This window comes from Peromyscus eremicus, chromosome 4 (assembly GCF_949786415.1).
Source record: "Peromyscus eremicus chromosome 4, PerEre_H2_v1, whole genome shotgun sequence".
NCBI classification, from domain to species: Eukaryota; Metazoa; Chordata; class Mammalia; order Rodentia; family Cricetidae; genus Peromyscus; species Peromyscus eremicus.
Genome location: NC_081419.1, coordinates 16,563,337 through 16,589,066, shown reverse-complemented (window position 1 = coordinate 16,589,066; position 25,730 = coordinate 16,563,337). Strand labels below are relative to the sequence as shown.

The 25,730-nt window shown below is 44.4% G+C and overlaps 2 protein-coding genes across 2 annotated transcripts in view; both read right to left on the bottom strand.

Moving 5' to 3' along the window:
• LOC131907696 (vomeronasal secretory protein 2-like) overlaps window positions 1–24,954 on the bottom strand; it is a 47,343-nt gene extending 22,389 nt beyond the window's left edge. The window contains exons 1-5 of the mRNA XM_059258818.1: window positions 24,862–24,954; window positions 24,267–24,397; window positions 23,961–24,031; window positions 22,623–22,733; window positions 21,858–21,959 (exon numbers count right to left, since the gene is read on the bottom strand). Coding sequence (XP_059114801.1) covers window positions 21,858–21,959; window positions 22,623–22,733; window positions 23,961–24,031; window positions 24,267–24,397; window positions 24,862–24,954 — 508 coding nt within the window. The remainder of the gene's footprint in view (window positions 1–21,857; window positions 21,960–22,622; window positions 22,734–23,960; window positions 24,032–24,266; window positions 24,398–24,861) is intronic.
• A 79-nt stretch (window positions 24,955–25,033) lies between these two features.
• LOC131907695 (vomeronasal secretory protein 2-like) overlaps window positions 25,034–25,730 on the bottom strand; it is a 42,045-nt gene continuing 41,348 nt past the window's right edge. Inside the window, exon 7 of the mRNA XM_059258817.1 lies at window positions 25,034–25,206. Within this exon, the coding sequence (XP_059114800.1) occupies window positions 25,034–25,206 (173 nt within the window). The remainder of the gene's footprint in view (window positions 25,207–25,730) is intronic.

Sequence of the window (25,730 nt, the reverse complement as noted above, 5' to 3'; positions counted from 1 at the left end):
ATGTAACTTTGGCCAGGCCAAGTATGCATCATCTTTATTGTGATAATTGAAGTGGTAAGAACCATCTTAACTATAGTGTGACTATCCACTGGGTAGCAGACCTTGGACTGCGTAAAATGGAGAAAGCAAGTTGAGCACTAGCATGCATACCTACCTCATTCTCTTCTTCTGGCAATAAATGTAATGTAACCAGCTGTTCCAAGGACCAGATGCCTTGAATTTCCATCTGTGATGATGGACTGTACTCTGACCAGTGTGCAAGACAGGAAGGAAGGAAGGAAGGAAGGAAGGAAGGAAGGAAGGAAGGAAGGAAGGAAGGAAGGAAAAAAGGGAGGGAGGGAGGGAGAGAAGGAGAGAGGGAGAGGAAGAGGGAGGGAGGAAGGAAGGAAGGAAAGAAGGAAGGAAGGAAAAAAACAACAAATCCCTGACCCTAACTACTTTGTACAGAGTGTTTTATCATGGCAATAGAATAAGAAATTCAGACAGACTCACAGGTACAGTATTGGCCAGGCTTCTCTGTTTTCTCCATCAGGAATTCTACCTAGATGCACTCAATATTATGCCTGGAAAACAGGGAACACACAACTGTGCTCTGTTCAGCTTGCATGGTGAATCAGTGACCTCCAGATCAACTGCAGTCGCAATTTTGTATAGCTGCTAGTATGGTGTCCCTTCAAATGAAGAATCTGATTGTCATTCATATTCAAAGCATAGTTGAGATGGGAAAGGGAAGCTGGGAAGAATCATGGTTGTGACACTCACATGGAAACCATAATAGCCTCCATGTTTCCCTTCTCCAGGGCTCTCACTGCAAAAGAGAATTCTTTCATAGGGCTCTTCCACTCCATGATCTTCAGATCATTCACTGTGGCCTTCCTGTACCAGGTCCCTGAGACTTAAAACATACAGAGCCCTGAGCACACCCAGCCAAGGCCAAGTTCTCCCTGAAGCTCCAGCACATGAGCTGGGACCTGAAGAGACATTCCAGGATGGAGGCTTCAGCCTCTTATACTGGCTGTTCCCAGTCCCTAGTCCTATGTTCCTCAAATTGTTCCTGGAAACTCATGCTCCAGTTAGCCATGAGGTGTCTGTTCACAAAGTCTCTAAAGTATTTGGGTCTAGGACAAGGCATGAAGGTTCACCCCAGAGAAACATTCTGGTTCTTGGAGTCACTGCAAGTAGGGTGCTTCTGCATTCCAGCTCTTTGCTCCAAGAGGGCTCATGCCTACTGGTAAAACAGCAATAGAGACACCAGAGCTGTAGACAGTAGATAAGACTCCAGGCTGAGGTACAAAGGACTTACAGGCCAAATTCAAAGGACTTAAAAAAATCGTGAGCACAAGCTCTGATCCTCAGGCACTAGACAGCCGTCAAACTTTCCACCTACAAACAGTGTGGCACTCCAGAGCAGGATCTTCATCTCAATGCTCTGTCCTCTTGACAAGGCAGGTTGCTTGGGTGACTTAATGAGGCTGTGCTGGTTCTTCACTACCCACACCCCTCCTAGACAAATCCATGTATGTCCATCATGATGGTGGAGGTTATTGTGTGGAGATATGCTTATCATTCTGCACCTACTGCAGTAAAAAACATAATGTCTACACCATCCAAGGGTGCCACATACACATAACCTACCACACTGTGTAAATGACTCTAGTATAAGAATAAAGAATAAGCATCCAGGATAGAAGGGCCCTGACTTCCACCTGTTCCTCCTACACATAGATACTTTCTCTCCAGCCACCCTTGGCTTCCTTGGCCATCTTATCTAGAAGTTGACTTCTCTCCCACTGAAGATGAGAAAAGGACTGAGTTTTTTAACCACACACAATCCTGCCTGTGCCCTGGGCACAAGCTGTGTACCGGGAGCCCACCCTATTGCCTTATGCTACTGGATAGATAGCCCTGCCTCACATGTGAATAAGGAAATATTTGATGTGTTAGGATCTAGCTGATGACTCAGTAACTCTTTGACCTTGACTGCTCTGAGAGGGAGGGGGCCTATAGCAACATTAGAGACCACAGTATCCTGAAGAGCTTCACATGACTCAGCAGGCAACTGTTCTCTCCCTGTCCCTGATGTGGATCAGAGGTTCATCTCCAGCAAAGGGACTTCAGTCTTCTGCTGTGTTGATAATCTAAGGACTCTATGATAGAACATGTGGAAGGAAGTCCTATGCTCTGTTGATACAACTCAGCCTCCTTCTATACCTTCTGGCCTGATGTGAGATCCATTCGGATCCATCAAAGCCTGTTGTGAACCCAGGCTTGTGCAACAACCTTAAAACACAGTAGCCCCTGATCTACCAAAGGTTTTTCCCTAATTTTCAGTTTGACAACTGGCAAGCCTTCATGAAAACCCCAAGTCTGATTTGCTTTGAATATGGTAGCAAGAGTAACATATGGAGGCCAGAGATCCACATTGGCCCAGAGCTCACAACTGAGCTGCCTTGACCACCTCATCTTCTGGCCACAGCCCAGATCCCTCTCTAGCAGGAACTCTCTTTTGTCCATTTCCATCCAGATGTCCTGAGACTCATCTAACCTGAAAATTGGATTGAGGTTCTTGTCCTACAAATGCACCTTTGTGCCTGTGTAAACAAGCTTAGACATTTTTGAGAATCTATAAGCAATATTAATGAGCACTCTATCACAATGCCTGGGCTGTGCTAAGGAGTTGCCATAATCCAATCCTGTAAGCAGCTGCTGAGCAGGAAGCCTGATATCCTGGGTGTGAGAGGATGGGCACAGTGCTCTTTAGGATCAGAGATTAGTGAGCAGCCTGGATTCCCTGAACTCAGGTTACCAAGGACATTGTGTACTATGTCCTACTGACCACACCATAGATCAGATACTTTATAAATCACTGTGTAGATCACTGATGTCAACACTTACAGCAGTGATGTGCATAATTCTTTCCTTAGCAAAACCGTGAGAGCCACACACAGATAACTGACAGATGAGATCTGTCTCCAGGAATCAATAGGGAGTTCAGCTCCTGTATTCTACAGCTGCTTCTCATCCTCTACCCATCTTTCCTGGTGTTCCAGTTAACTGAATTCTACCAAGTTCTGCAACTATGCTCAAGGAGCAGTGTCATCAGATTCTCTTTGTGCTGTCAACTCCCAAATAATGCACAGAAACTTATTGTTAAGTATGAAAGCTTGGCCTTAGCTTAGGCTTGCTCCCAACTAGCTCTTATAACTTAAATTAACCCATTCACATTAATCTACATTTTGCCACATGGCTCATTGCCTTTACTCAGTATTATATGTCCAACTTCCTTTGGCTAATAAATCTCTGCCTCTCTGATTCTTCCTTTGAGTTCTCTCTCTCTCTGGAAGTCCCACCTCCTGCCTAACTCATAGCCATTCAGCTTTTTATTAAACCAATCAAAAGGTGCCTTAGGCAGGTGAGGTAAAACAGAGACATCTTCTCACAGTGTGGTCAGATATCCCTCAATAGCATAGTTTATCTTAACACCTGTTAAGTTAAAGTGATTTTTTAAAAAATCAAGAGGTTGAAGGGCAATGGGTTGGAACAATCTTGGGAGGACAAGTGATAGGACATGAAATTAAAGTCTACTGATGGCAGATGCTCTCGAGAGTCATTAGAGCAGATGGTTGTGGTCAGGCCTCGGTATATCTTAGGGGATGGTAGGACTGAAAGAAGAGATTGTCTGGCCCATGTTGTTCCCATGTTCTAAGGCATCTCTCTCCATGCCTCCTCTTTCTTTCTAGTGACAGTTCCTTCAGGGATCTACAGCTCCACAACTCTAAACTTCACTACTTCTACATCTGTTCCTTGCTATCATTGAATTTTCACTTCAGTGTGGCCACAACTTCTCTGTCTTGCTAATTCCTAGGTGCCTCACTAGAAAGGACAGAATCTGGGATTTATCCAGCAGTACCCATCAGAATGTGAACTGGTTAAGACTGAAGTGTATCTTAGTTAGGTTTCTATTGATGTGGTAAAAGACCATAACCAAAAGCAACTTGGGGAGCAAAGGATTTGTTTTGCTGTACACTTCATAATTCATCATACAGAGAAGCCAGGGCAGGACCTCAAGACAGGAACATGGAGGTAGAAATTGATGCTGAGACCATGTAGGAATGCTGCTTACTGCCTTGTTCCTTATGACTTGCTCATCCTGCTTTCTTATAGTACCAAGGACCACCAGCCCAGAGGTGGCATTGCCCTCAGTAAGCTGGACACTCCCACATAGACCACCAATTAAGAAAATACAATACCATAGGCTTGTCTACAGGCCAATCTTGTGGGGACATCTTCTAAATTGAAGTTCTCTCTTCCCAAATGACTATAACTTGTTTAAAATTGATATCAAGTTAGCTATAACAAGATGCATGTAAAACTCCCGAGGAGTGGTCTGATATGACAATCAATAACACCTGGAAGAATACCTGCATTGTGTGTACTAGATATTGTTTCCCTAAACATGAGCATTTTAGTCTTTTTAGATTCATTTATTTTAAGTGTACAAGTCTTTTTCCTACACGTATGTATGTGCTCTACATGGTTGCCTGGTAAAGGAAGAGATCAGAAAATGGCATCAGATCCTCAGGTACTGGAGTTACAGACAGTTGTGAGCTGCCATAGGTCTACTGTGAATGGAGAATGGAGCCCAGATCCTTTCCAAGAGGACAAGCACTTAACCAATAATCTATCTCTCCAGTCTCACTCAATTATTTTAGAACAAATGTTTCCATAACTCAGAATGCTCAGTTATGTAATAAACTCAGTTTTAAGCATAAGTGGGTCAGTACAAGAGATGGAATGTGCTTGAAGTGGCCAATGACTAACCCTCTTGATCTTCTTGCAGTTGTAGAAGACAGTGCCTGTCACAATGATCATAGCTCCCAGTTCTGGTACCTGTACTTCTCTTTTCTTTGTTATCAGCAACACACCCTGGTGAAATCCAGATGTGCTGTGAACTACTACACTTAATTAAGGCAGTTCCTAATTGGATAAAAGCAGCCTGTTATGGGGAGGCACAATTCCAACATTTGAGAAGCAGAGACAGGAAGATCAAGACTTGCTCAGGGGTAGAGCATTTGACTGCAGTGTCAGACTTAGATTCATACTGAGTTTTAGGCTGCCTCAGATATGTTAGATTCTCTCTTTAAAAAACAACCAAGCTGCACAGCCATGGTGGCACGCACCTTTGATCGCAAGGGGGTCAGAATCAGGCAGATCTCAGTGAGTTCAAGGCCTGCCTGGTCTACAGAGCAAATTCCAGGACAGCCAGTGCAACACAAAGGATCCCTGTCTCAGGAAAACAAAACAAACAAACAAACAAAAATACCAAACATTTTTAAATTGGAGTGAACAAATTATATGCCATGTCAATTAGTCAGTGCTAGAAAGTCATTTGACAAAATACTGGGTAAGAACTTTCCAAAGAAGAGTCTCACACTATGTTGAAGAAGAGCTTCTACAAACCATCTACAGCCTGTGCCATTCCTACTGTGCAATGCTGTCCTCTCTGCAACTTCTAGGACAATTGAGGATGTCCATTTTCCCTGTATACATGTAATGCAATACAGAAGGTTCCAACTATAGATTTAAGATAAAAAGAGGAATAAAATATGTACATATTTACAGGAAGAAATATACCCTTGTCCACTGGAGGCTCTCTTCACTCAGACTCATGTGACAGCCTGGGACAATCTGAAAGCTGACTTCTTAGGATTCTTGTGTATGAATTTTTAATTATGTGCATAAGAGTAAGCCTATGTGGACTTGTGTGCACCATATGGATTTAAGAGCCTGTGGTGATCAGAAGAAGTCATTGGATTTGCTAGAACTGAAATTACAGGTGGTTGTGAGCATAATGTGGATACAGGAAACTGATCTCAGGGCCTCTGCAAGAGCAGCAAGGACTGATGGGCCATCTCTCCTGCACCATCCTGATTTTTTTTACCATTGCTGATTGTATGTACATGCATGCCTGTGTACATTTGTGCTCACACAGGCTTTCTTGCCTTCTTTCTATGTCTGGTCCATCATTGCTCTGTAATGGGTAGGGGCTGGTGCACACCTTGCTGAGGAAGGGACACATCTTCTTTAAGCACATGTTTTGATAATCACACAGCAGGCTCCCGCTTTTCTCTTCTTCTAAGATGAACTTAATGTTCAGTGTCCTGCCCTGGGATTGAGGTGGATACCTGGACTGGAGCACAAGACTATCTGGCTCCAGTGGCCTCCTCTGTGTCAATGAGCATGCCATCTATCTGGATGACCATACAGCATGTGTAGGAGGGCTCTGTTCCTGCTCTACTCACACTCAGGGGCTCCTGACATGAAAGAGTAAAGATAGTGCATGGCCAAAGGGGCGGGATTATATGGGGATGAGAAGCTGGGGAAAACGAAGCCCATGAGCTGGAGTTTTGGGTACAGAGTGGGGTAAGAAAAGCAGAGAGGAGACAAGATGTCGGCATAGCCTTGGTAACAGGTATTTGCAATGCTGAGAGATCCTGGAGGCCTGCTTGTGCTTTGGTATGCTAACAAGCCCCATGGTTAGCCATCTGTCTGGAGTTTCTTTTGGACCTAACAATAGAAAGCTAAATACTATAGTGCTTCCCATCCATGCTGCAATACCCAACATGGATCTATTGGTGAGATAATTGTTGGGAATGTTGAGAAAATTCTGTGCCACATTGGCACTGATGTTTCTTTTTTATATGCTCTTAGGTTTCCAAGATTAATTGGAATTTGTCTAGTATGATGGTGTGAAAGAAAATGGCCCCCAAAGGGTATGGCATTATTAGGAGGTGTGGCCTTGTTGGAGTAGGTGTGGTCTTGTTGGAAGAACTGTGTCACTGTGGGGATGGGCTTTGAGGTCTCTTTTCTCAAGTTTCACTCCGTATGACAGTCGACTTCCTGTTGCCTGCAAGATGTAGCACTCTCAGCTCCAGAACCACATCTACCTGCATCTTACCATGCTCCCATTCATGATGATAATGGACTGAGTCTCTGAAACTGTAAGTGAGCTACTCTCAATTAAATGTTTTCTTTATAAGAGTTGCCATGATCATGATATCTCTTCACAGCAATGGTAAACCCTAACTAAGACAGAAGTTGGTACCAGTAGTAGGGTACTGCTGTTCTAGGCCTGACTATGTGTTTTTTTTGGAGGAATTTGGACTTTGATACCTTGGGTTATGAAAGCAGTGGAACACTTTATGTATAACTAGTATAACTGCTTAATGGGTCATACTAGTAGAAGTATGGAAGACAGAGGAGGTGCTAAGAGTTATTTCAACTGTTAGGAGCTTGCTCAAGAAGATTCAGAAAAGAATTTTAATATGTTGCCTAGAGATCATTTTTGTGATATTTTGGTGATGAAATTGGCTATATTTTGCCCTTGTCTGAAGAGTCTACCTGAGGCTAAAGTGAAGAGTTTTGGATTAATTCCATTGACAGAAGAAATCTCAAAGCAGCCTAGTATATACCCTGTCATGTGGATATTAGTGGTGACCCTAATGAAGACATATAATGAAAGGAGCAAGCTGAGCAAGAAAAATATTTGAGGAGAATAAAGGCACCAGAAAGTTGAATCCTCTGTTCAAGTAGATAAATGGATTAAGAAATGGAATAAAGGAAGTGGAGAACTCAGGGGATAGTGGCACATGCCTTTAATACTAGCATTCTGGAGGCAGAGGTAGGCAGATCTCTGAGTTCAAGACCAGCCTGGTCAATAGAGCAAGTATCAGGACAGCCAAGCTTAGGCAGTGAAAGACAGGAAGCTGGTGAAGATGTAACTGAATGAGGTGGCCATGGTCCAGGCCCAGCAAACAGTTTAACTTGGCAGCTTTGGCCACATGGTTCTGGCATTAGAGTTAAGAATAGAAGAAACAGGTTATAGAAGTTGTCTCCATGCCTAAGGACAGCTGCTGAGACCAGGCATGTGTCAAGGGTGTCCCTGAACAGAGGCCTAGATAAGAGTCCATTGTGTGAAGCTGTGAAGTTGCAGCCAGAATTGCCTTGGAGATCCCAAAATGTCAGAGATGCCACAGTCATGGGATACCTGCCAAAGAGAGCTGGTAACAGGGAGTGGAACCAGCCCAAGAGAAAAAGGAGTGTTTTACTAAATAAATCTGAATGGAACTGGAGACTTGAAGAGTATTTCGACATCAAATGTGAAAGTGTAGAGTTTGGAGTTTGTCTGGATGTTTTTCAGTCTTGCTTCGTTCCAGTATTTCCTTGCTGTGCTCCCTTCCCTGAGTTTTGGGATGGTAATGTATATCCTGTGTCATTATATGTTCAAAGTGTGTGATCTGCTTCTTTATTTTAATTTTACAGGGAATTACAGTTAAGAGACTGCATGAGTCTCAGAAGAGTCTTTGGACTTTGAAACAAGTTTGGATCTGTTATAGACTATGGGGACTATTGAAGTTGAACTGAATGCATTTTTGCATTATGATATGGCTGCAAGCCTTTGGGAGCCAGGAAGTAGAATGTGGTGTGTAGTAGGACAGGCCCATAAGGTTGAGGAAATTGGTTCCAACCAGTTGCCAAGCCATGCACATAATATACTATTTAAAAGCCAATCTGGAGTCTGCCTGAGGGCCTAGCAACAGGAGTTGTCAGAGTTCCTGGTCACTGCCAGAGGTCCTGATCATGCTCAGCCAATGAGGTACAACCACACAGACTGGGTGCTGGGAGGAGGGTATATAACGCCTTCCCTGTTATTAAATAAATGAGTTTGTTATTTGCCTTCAATGGACTCCCAGTGTCTGTGTTGTTGATGCTGCACCTTCTCACCCCCTCCCCCAAAGCATCTGTTAGAATCTAAGCAACATCTGGTGCATGAACATGGGGCTTCTATTACTTTGTTTCTCCCAGCACAGGTTCTGATCCTCTCCCTCTCTTCACTCAGAGTGGTTGAGAGCACCCCCAAGATGGTGTGTTTTGGGGAGAAGGCCCCTCAGTGTTGTGTTCTTTCAGTCCCTTTGGTGGGTAAGCATTGGGACCCCCACTTCTTTCCTTCTTTTGTGTTGTCTGGCATGTTTGTCTGCCCATCCTGTTAGGAAAGTACATTTTATTTCACTTCAGTTTGCCCGGCATCTCCACATAAGGACTGACCCTCCCAGGAGGTGGGACCAAGGCTCAGCTCCCAGTCACCTCCCTTATATAGAGACACTGTGTGGGCATATGGTCTGGCCTAAAAAAAACCATGGAAGTCCCCCACTAAGCACAGGACTTAAGATTCTGATACAAATTTTCATCCCATTGAAAAGATGGGTAACCTTTTCAGCACCCCCACCACTACTCTGTCAGATATCTCTATGATATCTGATGATGAAAAGAACATAACTGTCAGTTTGGGCCCTGAGATATCTGTCCCCACAAAAACTGTCAAGGAGAATGTAGCTGTCAATTTGGATCCTGTAAAATATGTCAAGGAGAATGTAGCTATCAGTTTGGGCCCCGTGAAATCTGTCAAGGAGATCATAATTGTCAGTTTCGGCCCTGACAAATCTGTCAGTTTGAGTCCTGAGATATCTGTCAGTTTGGGTCAAGAGAAATCTGTCAAGGAGAACGTAACTGTCAGTTTGAGCCCTGAGATATCTGTAAAGGAGAACATAGCTGTTAGTTTGGGTCCCATGACTGTACCTGTTCCATGTGTTCCATGTGTCAGCCGTTGTTATTAACAAAAAGTTAGGTTAAAACTTGTAACACCAAATTGGAACTGCTCTGGAAAACAACATGTGGTCTGCTACTACCTTAATTAAGTACAGCCAGCCACATGGGCAGCTGCCATTTTGACTAAGGTCAAAAAAGAGGGAGGTTATATGACTTCACTGCCATCTTAAATAAAGGTGACTACATGGAGTGGCCCCACCAAGGAGACATTAAGTCTCCAATATATTTTATATTAGAATGGATTTTTGTATGATAGTTCCTGCTCTGTCCTAAAAACAAGGTTTATAAGAGATAGGATTTAAAACAATGCTGATTTACTGAGGTATTAAAGCTGCACCTCTATGCATTCATGTACAGGAATATAGCTTGCTGGCAGCTAGATTTTGTAACCTAAGAGTAAACCCCTTGATATTGATTTTAGAAACATTAAATTGTTTACTGTCAGGGACAAGGACAGAATCTCTAGTTAGTGGAAAAATACAGACCCCTCATAAGACAGGGAACTAGATCATCTTACAGTCAGGTTTCCTAGCAACAGGACATTGAGTAGAGCCCTTGACCTTTTCACCCTGTAAACATCCTACACAAACATCCTGTTAGCTTGCCTCACCCTATGCAGATAACAGCTTCTTGCTCCCCTCACCCTGCAGAAACTATATAAACCCTCCTGGAGAAAAATAAAGTTGCACCTTGATCAGAATCTTGTCTTGGTGTATTTTCTTTGTGTCTCCTGCCCCTATCATTCTGTCCTTAAGGTGGTCAAGAACCTGTTGAAGCCCTGCTGGCCGGGGCAGTTTACAATGTTAAAACTTGGTTTTGCCATCCACAGATTATGATTATGCTCTACATTTTAGGAGCAAAGCTAAACATTCCTGAAATATTCCTATTTTATGTTGCACCAAGGTGATGACCAATTTAAAAATACTTGTCTAACCTTCTTATAAGAGGTCACATACAATGGCAGGAAGCACCACCTCTTTGGGCCGTATAGCCCAAAGTCATGAGCAGAGCAAATACTACCACATTCTCTGCTTCCTCAAGAAACAGTTCCCTGAGACCTCCAGGATAACAGTTAACCAAGTGCTTCTTCACCCCTAATTCCCACTAAGCATGAGCTCCCTCCCCACATCATCTGAAGTAGCAAGAAGCAGACAGACTTGATACATCACCCATATAGCCAACAAGGTTGGGATGTTCTCTTGGAAGCTCTGCCTCAGCCTCCTCCTCCCTCTCCAAACCCTCAGAAAGCCTACCAAGTGACAACTCCTCCCCCAGAGCTCCTCAAGACTGCACCTACAGGGTATTTAAGCTGATTCATAGACCTGCCATGTGATTTCTCCTTCCCCCATGATCACCCTGGAGTGCTTGGCTCATTAAACCTGGACATGTAATTTGGCTTGATTTGGTTTACTGCATCAGCAGAGAAACCTAAGACTGGGGATCCAAAAATTCTTATTACATAGGGCCACTGTATGGCTAAACGTATAGGTGACATCCAAAGAACGCAGGTAATAACGATACTCTAATCAGTAGAACCCTGTATTTCGAGGTCACTAGTCTGCCTCCTGTCTCTGGGGGACACTGTCCATAAATGACATCTATTAGGGCATAGCCTTTCAATGAGACTGCCTGCTATGAAACCTGAGACCCCAGAAGGGACATGTAGTAAGTCACTGGTTAGAACTCTTGTTCAATTGTTCAGTGCTTAAGGACACATCTGTTCATGGAAGTTCTGCACAGACCACAACTTCCCACTTCAGAGCATGCACACTGACCATACAGCACCCTTTGCAGAGCTGCTAGAAGGACACTGAGGGTGCCAGGGTATAGCTGTGCACATTCAAATAACTAATGGTAGTAGACAGCATGGGCAGGAGGTGGGTGGGATCTCTGGGGTCCCTCACCTATGAAGTGTCCATCTTAGAATTTTTTTCTCAAACAAAAGGTTTCAGAGTATAAGATATAGTGGTACTTTACTGACATCTCATGGATGTATAAAAACTTATGGCCCAAAATTTCAGAATAAAGAGAAATGGGTGTGTATTGTCCTTTTCAAAAACAACATTCAGAACACACTAAGAACAGTTTAGAAGATTTCACCAGTAACCCATGAGTAACCAGTCAGCTGGCTCCAAGCTTGGCTATACCCCCATCACAAGACAGAAGTTCCTCCTGGAAAAGTGTCATCTCCAGCTATGGAGTCAGGACAACAGGTCTCAGGAAAGATGGAGGCTGTGCATGAATGGCACCCTAGCAGCTACACTTCCCTGCTTCCTATGTCCTAAGCTTCAGTCTCCATGTCTGAAAGTGGACAGAGGCATGGTCTCTTCTGTGGACTAGCCTGTGATCTCTAAAGCCACCTGGGAATTAACTGGGTAGGCCTTCCTGAAAAGTAAGAAAAGCAGGGATACTACAACCCCAGGAGCTTACCTTGCAAGGGATAATCAGGTGCAGCCAGGGGTACCATGTTAACTAATAACTTGACACAATCTAGGATCACCTGAGAGATGTTCCACTGGTCATGACAATGGCTGTTGTATTGATTATGTTAATTGATTGTGGAAGACTTATCTTAATTGTGGGCAGGAACATTCTGTGGGCAGAAGATCCGAGGCTGTGTAAAATGGTGAAGCCACCTGAGCACTAGTATGAATGCATTCATTCTCTCTTCTGACTATGGGCATAATATGAGCAGCTGCTTTATGCTCCGTCTGGAAAGCCCCACCATTGTGGACTGTACATTGTGGACTGAACTGTGGGCTAAAGCAAACCCTTTCTCCCTTAAGTGGTATTGATTTGAGTGTTTTATCTTTTCAACAGGAGAAGAAACTGAGACAGGAACTCACAGTCGTTATATTGACTGGCTCCTCTGTTCTCTGCTTACAGAATCTTACCTTAATGCACTGGCCCTCAGATCTGGAAAATAGGAGACCAACCCACAGCCTCTTTCAGAACACATGCCTGTGCTCTACTGAGGTCAGCTGGTTCATCAGCCTTAGCACAATATCCCCTGAAATCCCACATCAACCCTTCCCATGTTTTTGAATGCTAAGATTGTATCCCCTCAAAGGAAGGGGCCTTTTCTGTCATCAGTGTCCAAACACAGACAGAGAAGGGGATAGAAAGCTGAAAGTACCCATGGGGGACACGCACATGAACTCCAATGTTTTTTGTTCCAGTTTGTGAGTATAAAAGGAAACACTACCAGACATCTCCTCAGCTCAGTCAGATTCCCTTGACTCACTGTCACCTTTACAAACCAAACACCTGAGAGCTGTAGCAGACAGTCATGATCCCACACTTGTCCAGCCATAAGTCTCCCCCAGTTTGCCAATAAGGGGTGTAGCTTGAACACATATCCCAGACCCCAAGATTTAGCCCCCAAGTTAGTGAACTCTCCAACCCCTTATTCCTTAAAAGTAGGCTAGAACTACATTTTGATGGCCTAATAGAAGCAGAATATGCCTGTCTCCAAAGGCTCCAAACCCTTAGGATTCTCAGAAACAACACATAAAGGCCCTACCAAGTAAGACTTTCTGGTTCTGGGTGTCACTGCTAAGACAATTTCTGCTCCAACTCTATGGAGCTGGAGCCCATGTGTGCTGGAGAACAGCAGCCTCTGCTCAGACTCAGAGAACTTGAACACTCATGAGTGCTAGCTCTGGTCCTCAGACACTGGCCAACTGTCAAGCCTTCCACATACACCTGTCCACCATCCCTACTTGCCTCACTTTGTTTTCTTCTGAGGGAATGGGCAGGTCATCCTGGGTCTGCAAGACAGCCATCAGACCAAACAGTGTGACAGTCAGAAGCAGGATCTTCAGGCTGTGTGCTCACAGACAAGGCAGGTCACTGTGCTGGCTCCTCAGAGGATACCCTTTATAGCCAAAAATGACACTGGTCATACCCCTCCTGGCCATCAGTCATAGAAAAGTCCATGTCCATCATGGCATTGGAAATTGTTGCTGTTGTGATATGGTTGTTATTTCCTGCAGATAAAAGACACAATACTCTGCAATGCCTGTACCATCCAAGTTTGCTACTCCTGAAGGACCCCAGAGAGTATAAGTTACTCAGGCATTGGGTGGGGAGACAGACTGCACTATGAACCAGTAAGGGGGGATTAGTTCATTCCCTTGTCATATCTAGGCCTGTTCTCCCACTTTGGACACCCATAGCTGCCCTTGACACCTTCCCAGCAAGGTGACTTCTCAGCTCCTCCTGCTCATAAAGGGACTGGGCTTCTTTCTCCACACATGGTCCTGCTGATTTGCAGAGCCCACACTATGTTCTAAGAGCTCAGGTCAATGCTATTAATGCCTGGTAGGCATACCCTAGATGTGGGTAGGGTCACTGTGTAATGGCTCAGGGTGTCCTGAAATAACACCTCCTCTAAGAGTCTTCTAGCCACTCTCAAGCCCAGTCACCTGAACTAATATATACAGCTGTGCTCTCTTAGAACACTTCTTATTCTCAGATGTCTTGCTTCTTCTTCATTACCTTTACCCATCAACTATCTCCTATGTTTCATTCTAAGTGCCTGAGGAGTATGGCCTTGATGGCTGAGCTTCATGATTTTATCCTGAAGCTGGAAAAGCTCTAGCTGTATGTCAAGGTATCACAATTACATGTTATTTCACCTGTGTGATCTCAGGGACATCAATTTTGACAAAGGATATTGGCTCTCCCACTGTGTTGGTTATCTGGGGGCCTGCCCAAAGGACTGGTGGAGTCCCAGCCCACTCTGCAAAATTGAGGCTCCTTCCACAACTTGTGGCCCACATGAGATTCTCAGCTCAAACAGAGACAGTTGAGAGACAGCCATTTGTACAGATGCATCAATTTTCTCAGTCTACAGCCCCCAACACTCTAAGGTTTATCCTCTCATGTGTCTGAACACTGACAGGTCATCAAGGTGACCAAGTATAAGTCTCTTTGGGTAAAGATGTCAAGAGGGGCACAGGGAGGCCATGGCCCCCTACATCCAGTGTCCTTGGCTTAACTTCCCTGTCTCATTTGGAATGACTCCACCCACCTCCCTCCCCCAGAAGGAACTCAGCCTCCTTCCTCTCCATCTTTCACTTCTTGGCCCTCAATGTCCTGTTCTGAGACCATGCTGGCCCAGGCTCTGGAAGTAGGTGCTGGTCACACAATGGCATCTTTGTACTATAAACTTTCTGGACCCAGGTTGGACAGCAACACATATCTGCAAACAATATTAATGAGCACTCTCTGGCAAACCTTGCTGAGGTGCTCATAAGACCTAGGGCTTGACCCCAGAAAGCAAGGTGCTACAAAATAGGAAGTCTGTCATCTCAAGAGCAGAAAAAGATGGGGCCTGTGTATAGCTAGAGTTTTCCTGCCTGGCCCACAGTCAGGACAAATCTCTCTCACCTGCCAGTCCCACAGCACTTCCCCTTTTCTTCTTTTTCTTTTCTTTTTTTTTCTCCAAAAAGGAAGGTTTTAACCTTAACAAAGTAAAATTACATATAATTTGGGAATTTGGGCGTAGCTTCTCTTACTACTTCCTGCTGGAGGGGGGTGCTGTATCTTATGGGGACACAAAGAAAATTTTAGGATTATGGAGTAGTCCATGAGGCTGTATTGTCTGAGCCAGTTGCCTTCAAACCATTCTGGATGTTGGATCATCTAGGCCATGGTGTCATTGGAGACCTTTCAGGGGGTCTTGGCTGGTAAAACCTGATGTATCTTAATCTGGAACAAATCTATAGCCTTTGGCTTTCTGTGGGAACAAAAGCAGAGCCTCCTTTCCAAAGCAACATATCCTTATATCCAAATTTTGAAGTCAAGGTATCTTTAAAATATGCATATTGCTTTAACTCAGCTTTCTTTACAATCAAATATATCTCTGCAGTTAAGAATCCCAAAGACAACACAATCCAGATTCTCTGTGTAATATTCATCTTCACGTGGCTTATTTTTATATTAATTTTACTGTCTCTTTAAAGACTTTATTTTTTAAAACTATGTATTTGTTTCTATAACTCTATATATCATCTTTTTTGTCCCTTTCAAGCCTACGTATATTTTACACACATTGTAAACTATTACATCTGAATCTGTCTTATTGTGAATCTATTGCTTTAAACTGCAGCAGCTGTGGCTGCTGGCTCCGCCCACCTCAGCTTCCCAACATGGCAGTGTTACCTTTACCGCCAGCTCTGGGAGCTATCGTGGGTCTATGCTTTTATCCAAGCAGCGTGTAGCCCAGAAACCTTTTTTTGTTTTGTTTTGTACTAGCAAAGCCTAAATCCACCATGCAGCTTAATGTGCCACTTGCAGAGGCCTCATTCCCGCCATACTGCAGATCGAGCGTGCACGCCAGGAACTCACAAGTAGCTCAAACCGGCAGCTGCCGCTCATTTGAGAGAGACAATTAGGAAGCTGTTTTTAGCTCCGGTTTATAATCTTTTTTCTCAGCTTTCAGGTGGAAACTCTTGCCACCACATTGGGTGCCATTTGTAGGTAGAGTTTTCCTGCCTGGCCCATAGTCAGGACAAATCTCTCTCACCTGCCAGTCCCACAGCCGCTCAGACCCAACCAAGTAAGCACAGAGACTTATATTAGTTACAAACTGTATGGCCGTGGCAGGCTTCTTGCTAACTTTTCTTACACCTTAAATTAATCCATTTCTATAAATCTATACCTTGCCACGTGGCTCATGGCTTACTGGCATCTTCACATGCTGTTTGTCATTGTGGCGGCTGTCAGTGTCTCTCTGACTCAGCCTTCCACTTCCCAGCTTTATTCTCCTCCTTGTCCCGCCTATACTTCCTGCCTGGCTACTGGCCAATCAGTGATTTACTTATTGACCAATTAGCAACACACTTGACATACAGACCTTCCCACAGCACCTGTGCTATGTAGAAACAGCAGATACAGATAGGTGGAGAGCCAATGACAAACCCATGACCTAAGTTCAAGATGGTCTTCCAACCAACCTACCCCAGGTCATTTTCCATGAAAAGGCCAGGCTATGCCCTTGGTCTCCAAATGTTTCTCCAAGGGCCTCTCCCAGATGACAGGGTCCTGAATGTGCCCGTGATGCCTCAGGCTCCTCATTGACTACAAAACTCACTGAAATCCTGGAGAGTAAGACTCCCTCCCTACACAGAAATGAGCAGTGTGCACACTGGTTTCTCCAAGAGCCGGTAGTACTGTACTTGGAAGTTCCCATCATTCCCAATGTGCAGCAGTACAGAGTGTATCAGGTGGGACCCTGGGTCTCCTGTTCTAAGCTCAGTGTTCCTGAGAACATCTTTCCTGCAGTTACAGAAGACACCTGACACATTGCTCAGACATGACAAGAGTATTCCATGTTCGAATCCACTTTCCAGCTGAAATTGAGAGCGAGCATGTGTGGGATGAGGGTGAGGAGGCCATGCACCAAAGAGTCAAGCAGATGGCCTGAGAGCAGGTGCTCAGAAGATATTCATCCTGAACTCCAAGTAGCCAATTCTGTTTTGGGTCAATGTGAAGGGTTTCTCAGCTTTGCTTCCAGGAGAGGAAGGTTTACTGCTCAGTGAATTATGTACCAATTTCCTAAAAGCTAGATAGGAAAGCCATTGCTGAGGAGGGCAGGAGGGAGAGCCAGGAAAGGGGGTTTCATGCCTTAGCTGAAGTGGGAACAGATGCAGGAGGGGTTTGGAAAGCATTTCAGAGCAGACTGGAGGCTCAGAGAAACTTGGTCATAACTAGCCCCTCTGCCCCTCTGGCAGGCTGTTCCAGGCAAGATAAGGCAAGAATCTCCTGGGAGATGCTGTTCCTGACAGTGGATATGGCCATGGCCCTGCAAAGTTCTCTCAGAAAGAAGAGAAAAGTCACCTCCAGGATAAGGTTGGGGGTGGAGTGGACAGAGATCAGAAATTACTGGTCATATGTGGACAATACTACCACATACACACTGAGTATTGGGTCACTGAAGATCATACCCACCATGTATGTATGTGCCTTGCTCTTGTGGTCTCTGTCTCTGTATGTCCACATATCAGTGTATGTGTGTACCTGTATCATGTTTGTGTGCGCCTGTGTGTAATCCTGTGTTACTGTGCATTTTTGGGCATATCTGTATATATGTGATTGTGTGTGCACCTCAACTTCTGTGTGTGCATATGTGTGTGTGTTTGTGTGTGCATATCTGTGTGTGCAAATTTATGTGTATCTGTGCAGACATTTCTTTGTTTGTGTCCCTGATGTATTACCTGGGTGTTTCCCTCAGGCTCTTGCATGTGAACACCTCTGTACTAGATGGAGGCACTTTTCTGGGAAATATGTGGACCTGTGGTCCTGGAGTCTCATGAGAAGAAATGGGATGCTGGTAGAACCAACCTCAGGGTCTAAAGCAGTTTTTGATCCCTCAAGATACAAATAAGCCATGAGCCCAGCTTGTACTGCCATGGTTCAGCTGTTGCAGGCACCACACCTTACTCCTTTCCATGAGCCAGAACAAATCCTTCCTCCACTGTGTTGTTTCCATTGTGTATTTTGCCAATTGACCAGAAGAGGAACTAATGCAAGAAATTGATACTAAGAAGTAAGGTCATTTCTTGAGAACCCTGAATATGTGGATTTAGGCTTTTAGAAACTAGGAAGGGTTTAGAGCTGGGGGTCAAAAAAGCAAAGGAGTTTAGTCAAAGGATGACTGCTAAGATAGGGTCAGTTTTCTTCAGAGGAGTTTGCCCATAGTGGTTTTCCCATCCTTAGTTGCAGGGTCTTATACCCATACACACATACACAGCACTGTGTATGCTTTGGGTTTGTGAATGAGAAGTTAAGGAAGAATGAGGAAGGGTAGGAAGGAGGACAAGGAGTGAGAGGAAAAGGAGGAGAAATTGTGAAATAATCATCAAGTTGGGAAGAGGACATGGTGTGGGGTCCAGGGGCCGTTGGAAGGGAGAAGAGGTGGCTATTGGACATAAGTCCAAATAGTCCCATATGAGGTTTCCCAGGACCATGTAATAAAAAGGAAAATAAATATTAAGAAAAGGAAAGAACAAGGCAAATGGTCAACCAAAAAGTGAGACAACAAAATGAATAAGATTGAAAAAAAATAACTAATCAAAAGAAAAAATGGAAGCACAATTTAATTTATTAAAAATAAAAGACACTACCTCAGACACCAAATGAAGTTCAAAAGATCATTAAGGCATGTACTAAAAACTGTATTTAAATAAATTGAGATATATAAATGAAATAGATACTTTCATAGACAACCATGACTTAACAAAGTTCAACAAGAGAAAAACAACTCAAAGAGTTCTGTATTGAGCATGAGATGGAAGCAGTAATAAAAGCCTCTCCAGTAATTAAAGCTCAGACAAACATGGATTTTTCTTTTTTTTCCTTCCTTCCTTGCTTCCTTCCTTCCTTTCTTTCTTCTTTCCTTCCTTTTTTGCAGTTTGTACTGTTACTGCAGAGACTCTTGGCTGACTAAATTACTGAAAATATGTAACTGTTACTACATACAAAAGAAAATGTGTCTTCTATCCTACATCCCTCAAAGATTCAGTAAACTTCAGAGAAAATTGAACAGAAAGAATGTAAGCATTATAGGAATGGGTGGAGTGCAGTTTATCTATTTATTTCATATTGAAACATTCCATTATGGATAGAACTGCAGGAGGCTCACAAAACTCACAAGAAATTTACAAGATTCATGACCCTTCCCTGACCAAGGTTGTGTAAGTAGTAAACAATTGCTAGGAAAGAGGAGACTCTTTGGTGTAGTTACCTAGGACCTGCAGAGGGAGCTTAAACTACTTAGCTTTCAGGAGGCATGACCAATGGAGAAGGAGCTTTTGATGATGTAGTGTGTTGAGTCACACACACACACATTCTTCAAATTAGGATATCTGACATTGTCCTAATAAATCCAGTGGGTCAGCTTGCTAGACTTGAATGAAATGGATTCTTTATTTATTGTCATTGCCCAGTCTGGGGTCAATAGACATTCACAATATCCGCAGGAAAAGTCATATCTGCCCACAAAGGATACCACAGAGAAAGATTTGGGTAAAAAAATTGGTAGAAACACAGATTAAAATACACAAAACATGGACTGGAAACATACATGAAAACAAAAATCAAATGAAAAATAAACTATATTAGACAAATACTAAGTTTTGTTTTTTGGAGACTGGGTCTCTCTCTATAGTCCTTTCTCTCCTGATATTCACCATGTAGACCAGGCTAGTCTCAAACTCACAGATACCCACCTGCCTCTTTCTCCAAGTGCTTGCATTTAAGGTGTGCACCACTTTTCTGGGCTCAACCACTAAGTTTTTAAAGCATGGTATTTACTTAAGTGCAGTCAAAACTATTTTTCACATAAGATTTTTCACTCTGTGATTCAATATTATGAAGCTCATTTTTTATCCTGAGTTCAGTAAAATATATCCACTTCTTTTTTAAGTTCTTCCATGGAGATTGTTGACCCTTCCATGATATACATGAGTCCTACACAGCAGAGACACAGGGAATGATCACCAGCTTTATAATTTCATGCTGTCCTTTCCCTTTTAATTGTCCCTGCTGCCTCAGGCTCCAACAGGTACCTGAGGGGCTGACTCCATGTCCAGTTGACCAAGTCCAGACAGACAGGTGCAAGGAGAAGATAACAAGTGAGGATGGGAGTTTGACTGAAGGGTTACTGCTAATGCTCATTTGAGAGCAATGGGCAGCTTCTTGGGAGAAAATGATGTTGCACACTCATCCTCCAGGAATACATGTACAACTAAGATTGTCAATGATCATAATCATTCAAAGTACTGGTCCAGCCCTCCATCACTGTGGTTCTACTATGTCCCTGAGGCAGTGTCAACACAGACCTTGAATACTGACCAATCATAGAAAGCCAGGGTGAGTAAACATACCCAGAGATCTGCATCCAGGTCTACCTTGCTTGAGGGTGATGAGGGAGGGTCCTGCAATTTTCCTCCCTCCACTGCTGCCACTGCTCCTAGGTTATTCAAAGATAGGTCCCTCACAGGATTCCATGAAGTTCCCCAATGCAGCAAGATCTCCGTAGGGATCTGCAGACATTAGTAAACCTGATGCCATCGCCCAGTCCTGCCCACCCTAGTGACTACTCAAATTTCCTGCCCCAGTGTCTGCAATCTTCTGAAGCTGTTTGGCATTGGCTGCACATTACTTGATCTTCTAAGATATCATATAGTTCTATAGGATTGTTGGGTGTCATGTTACTTGGTATCTGGTATCTGTTCCAATATTTCATCAAACTTGTGAACTGAGAAGGCCTGCCACATAAAAACTGAACTCAGACAAAAATGCTAAACTCTTTATTGGATTCAGACAGGGCAGGGACAAGAGTTTAAAGCTAAAGTAGGATAGCAGTCCAGTGGGAGTAACAGTCAAGGAAGGAGTGGGTCTCCAGTGGGGGAAATGCAGCTCTGTGGGATGTGGTCCAGCAGGAAGAGTAGTCCAGTGAGGTCATTGCCTTGTACTAGCGGCAAAGATAGCTCAGCAGTTGTGGTCCTGGTTGGCTGTGACTAAGAGAGGAATACAAGTGAGAGACTCCCCCCCTTACCATGGGAACAGCAGTCAGAGAGTAGCAACCTGGGAGGTAGATGCCCATCAGAGGTCTTCCTTCCATCAAGCCTCTAGGAGGTCTCTCCAGAGAATACATTGGCCCCTGAACAATCCTAACTCCATGATCTTGTAGACCTCAAATTGTGATTGGTGGGTTCCTAGGGCATGAAATTAGACCAAGTGGAGACCCACAGTATGGGAGGGACTCTGGGAAAAGAAAGGAGAGATTTCCCAAGTATCTTGGGAATTAACCTTGAGGACACCTCCTGAAGTAGTCACTGTTTCCTGGCTTCGCTGGGTCCCTCCTGAGTGAGAGGATGGGAGCAGGGCCAAGAACAGATAGAAACTTTAACTCTGGAGCTGATAAATCTGTGTCCTATCAATGTTCCTTCAGAGGGTCACTTACCACTGTGATGCTTGGGAACACAATGTTCTGTAAAAGCAAGGGGGAAAAAATCAAATAAAAGAAGGTGTGATGGTTGAAGAACCAGATTACCCTTTGCAGCCCCAAGATCAGAGAAAGGCCTTACTGGCAAAGAAAGGCACATAGTTACACAAGCATAGCAGTATTATGGATAACACACAGGGCACATAAGGGGGGGCAGAGCAGAATATCCTCTCACCCCTCTGCTCAGGCACAATAATGTTTTCTTGGAGAAGCCCTTTGTGCTGTATGAATTTCTTAAGTTCTTCCAGGGCTTCTGTGTTTTCTTTTAGATGCTTTCCTGTAGGCAGAGGTCAGAAGAACAGAACAGGCATGACTGCACAGCTCTGTTGGGAGCCAGTGACACAAGGACAAAAACTCTGCCTAGCACTAGGGCCTTCAACCTGGAGAAGATGGAAGCAAAAGGGGAGGAGATTTCAGAGTGAACACGGAGGTGGGATATGGATGATTGGCTTGTCCACAGGAAGTGGGTATCACTGACACATAGGGCCACCATAAGACTAAACATATAGTTGACAACCTAAGGAGACAAGTAATGTCACACGCTAACCAGGAAGGACCCTGTGTTTTAGGGTCACTAGCCTGCCTCCTGTTCCTAGGAGCCATTGCCCATGAAAGGTCTCTGATAGAACACAGACTTTCAATGAGACCTGCCTATTATAAAATCTGAGACCCCAGCAAGTGACATGTAGGAAGTCACTGGCTAGAACTTCTGTCCTATTGGTCAGTGCTCAAGGCCACATCTGCTCATGGAAGTTCTACACAGACCACAGTTTCCCACTTCAGTGCATGTACATTGACCACACAGCACCTTAACCAGAGCAACTAGAAGGACACCCAGGGGACTTTGTAGTTCTGAGTGCCAGAGTGTAGCTGTGCACATTCAAATAGTTAATGATAATAGATAACATGGGCAGAAGCTGGAGTCTCTGGAGTTCCTCACCTAGGAGGTCAACTGCTTCAGATTTTTTCTCAAACAAAAGGATTTCAGTGTGTATGATGTAGTGGTCCTTCACTGGCAGCTCATAGATGTGGAAAAGCACATGGCTGGAAACTGCAGATTAAGGAAAAATGGAAATGTAGTGTCTTTTTCAAAGACAACATTCACAGCACACTAAGAAACAGCTGAGAAAGTTTCCTCAATAACCCATAAGCACCCAGCCAGATGACTCCAGGCCTCAATGTGGCCCCAACACAAGACAGAGGCTCCTCCTGGAAAGATGTCATCAGTAGCTTGGAGTTGGGACCACAAGTGTCATGGAAGATGGAGGCTGTACATGACTGGTCCACTAGCAGCTGCTTTGTCCTGCTTCTTAAATCTTCTTAAGTTTCTGTCTCCTGGCCTGACACTGGATAGTACTATCTAAAGGGAAGCATGGTCTCTTCTTGCTTCTGAAAGCAAGATGTCTTTCTGTATGCTGTGAATGTGTTGCTCTGATTGATTGATAAATAAAATGCTGATTGACCAGTAGCCAGGCAGGAAGTATAGTATAGGTGGCATAAGCAGAGAGGAGAATGCTAGGAAGTGGGAGGCTGAGTCAGGAGATGCTGCCAGCTGCCACCGCCATGAGAAGCAAGATGTAAAGTACCAGTAAGCCACAAGCCACATGGCAACTTATAGACTAATAAAAATGGGTTAATTTAAGATATAAGAACTAAATAGCAAGAAACCTGCCACAGCCATACAGTTTATAAGTAATATAAATCTCTGTGTATTTACTTGGGTCTGAGGGGCTGTGGGTCCAAGCAGGACTGGAGAAAACTCCAACTACACTAACCTTTGATCTCTAAAGTTACCTGGTAATTAACTGGGTAAATCTTCCTGCAAGATTATCAGAGAAGAGATGCTACAATCTCAGGAGCTTGCCTTCCAAGGGATAATCACATGCAGCCAGGGTACCTTGTTGGCTAATAATGTGATGTGATCTAGAATCACGTGAGTTTATTCCACTGGTCATGACAGTGGGAATGATGTTGATTATGTTCATTGATTATGGAAGAATAATCTTAATTGTGGGCAGGAGCATTCCATAAGCAGAAGATCCTGGAGTATATAAAATGGTGAAGCCATCTGGTGAGCACTAGCATTAATGCATTCATTCTCTCTTCTGACTATGGGCATAATATGAGTAGCTGCCTCATGCTCCAGCTGCCAGGAAAGCCCCACCATTGTGGACTGTACCTTGAACTGTAAGCTAGAGCAAACCCTTTCTCCCTTAAGCAGTGTTGATTAGAGTGTTTTTTGACAGCAACAGGAGAAGAAACTGAGATAAAGACTCACAGGAGCTGTATTGGCCAGGCTCCTCTGTTCTCTGCACACGGAGTCCAACCTTGATGCACTGGCCCTCAGACCTGGAAAACAGGAAACCAACTTGCATCCTCTTTCAGAACACATGCCTGAGCTCCACTGAGGTCACCTGGTTCAACAGCCTTAATACAATGTCCCCTGAAATCCTATATTAACCCTTCCTATGTTTTTGGGTGCTGGGACTGTGGCCCCTCAGAGGAAGGGGTTTTCTGTCATCAGTATCCAAACATAGATAGAGGAGGTAAGAGAAAGTTGAAAATACACATGGGGGATACTCACATGATGGTGGTCCTGATCTCCAAAGTTCCTTGTTCTGGAAATGACACTCTATTAGGGAATGCTACCAGAGGTCTCAGATTTGTCAGGTTCCTATCACTCACTGTAGCCTTCACGAACCAGACACCTGAGAGCTGGGGCATACAGAGTCCTCAGCCCACACTAGGCAGCCTCAAGTCTCCCCCAGGTTCCCATAGGCAATGTAGCCTGAACACATATCTCAGAACCCAAGATACAGCCCCTGAGTTAGTGAGGTTCCATGCTCCAAACCCATGCTCCTTAATATTATATTAGACTACAAATTAGTGGCCCAGCAGAAACACATGGTGTATGTCTCCAAAGGCTCCAAGTCCCTAGGAGTCTAGGAAACAACAAACAAAGGTCCTATCAAGTGAGACTTTATGGTTCTGGGTGTCCCTGCTCTAGGACCCTTCCTGCTCCAACTCTGTGGCCCAGGAACCCATGTGTGCTAGAGATCAGCAGCCTCTGCTCAGACTCAGAGAACTTGAACACTCATGAGTGCTAGCTCCAGTCCTCAGACACTGGCTAGCAGTCAAGCCTTCCACATACACCTGTCCACCATCCCTCGCTGCCTCACTTTCTTTTCTTCTGAGAGGAAGGGCAGGTCATCCTGAGCTTGTAGGACAGCCACCAGGACAAACAGTGTGACAATCAGGAGCAGGCTCTTCATCTCCAGGTTCTGTGCTCTCAGACAAGGCAGGTCATGGAGTGCCAAAATGAGTCTCTGCTGGCTCCTCAGAGGATGCCCTTTATGGCCACAAGTTGCACTGGCCACACCCCTCCTGGCCATCTTTCACAGCCAAATCTATTACCATCATTGGGCTGGATGTTGTTGCTGTTGGGATCTGGTGTTCTTTCGCTGACACTTCCAGATAAAAGACACAATGCCTTGCAATGTCTGCACCATCCAATGCTGCTAGTCCTATAGGACCCCAGAGAATGTGAGGTACTCAGCTGTGGAGTGGGGACACAGTCTGGGCCAGCCAGTAAGGGAAGGCTGAGTTCATTCCCTTTCTATATCTAGCTCTGCTCTCTCCCTTCAGACAATCATGGCTGCCCTGGCCACCTTCTCTGGAAGGTGATTTCTTGGCTCCTGGTACTCAGAAAAGGACTGGAATTCTCCACATGCAGTCCTGTTGATTTCCAGAGCCCGCATTATGTTCTAGGATCCAACTCAATGCTGCTAATGTGTGGCAGTCCACCCTAGATGTGGTTGGGTCACTGTGTGGTGGCTCTGGGTCTCCTGAAACATCCCCTCCTCTGAGAGTCTCCTAGCCACAGTTAAGCCCACAGTCACCTAAACTGCTGCATTCTGCACCTGGGACAGCTGTGCTCCCTTAGGGCACTTCTTACTCTCAAGGGTCTTGCTCCTTCCTCCCACCTTATTCTTTCTTCCTACCCCAAACCTATCTCCTTACTTCATTCTAAGATCCCGAGGAATAGGGC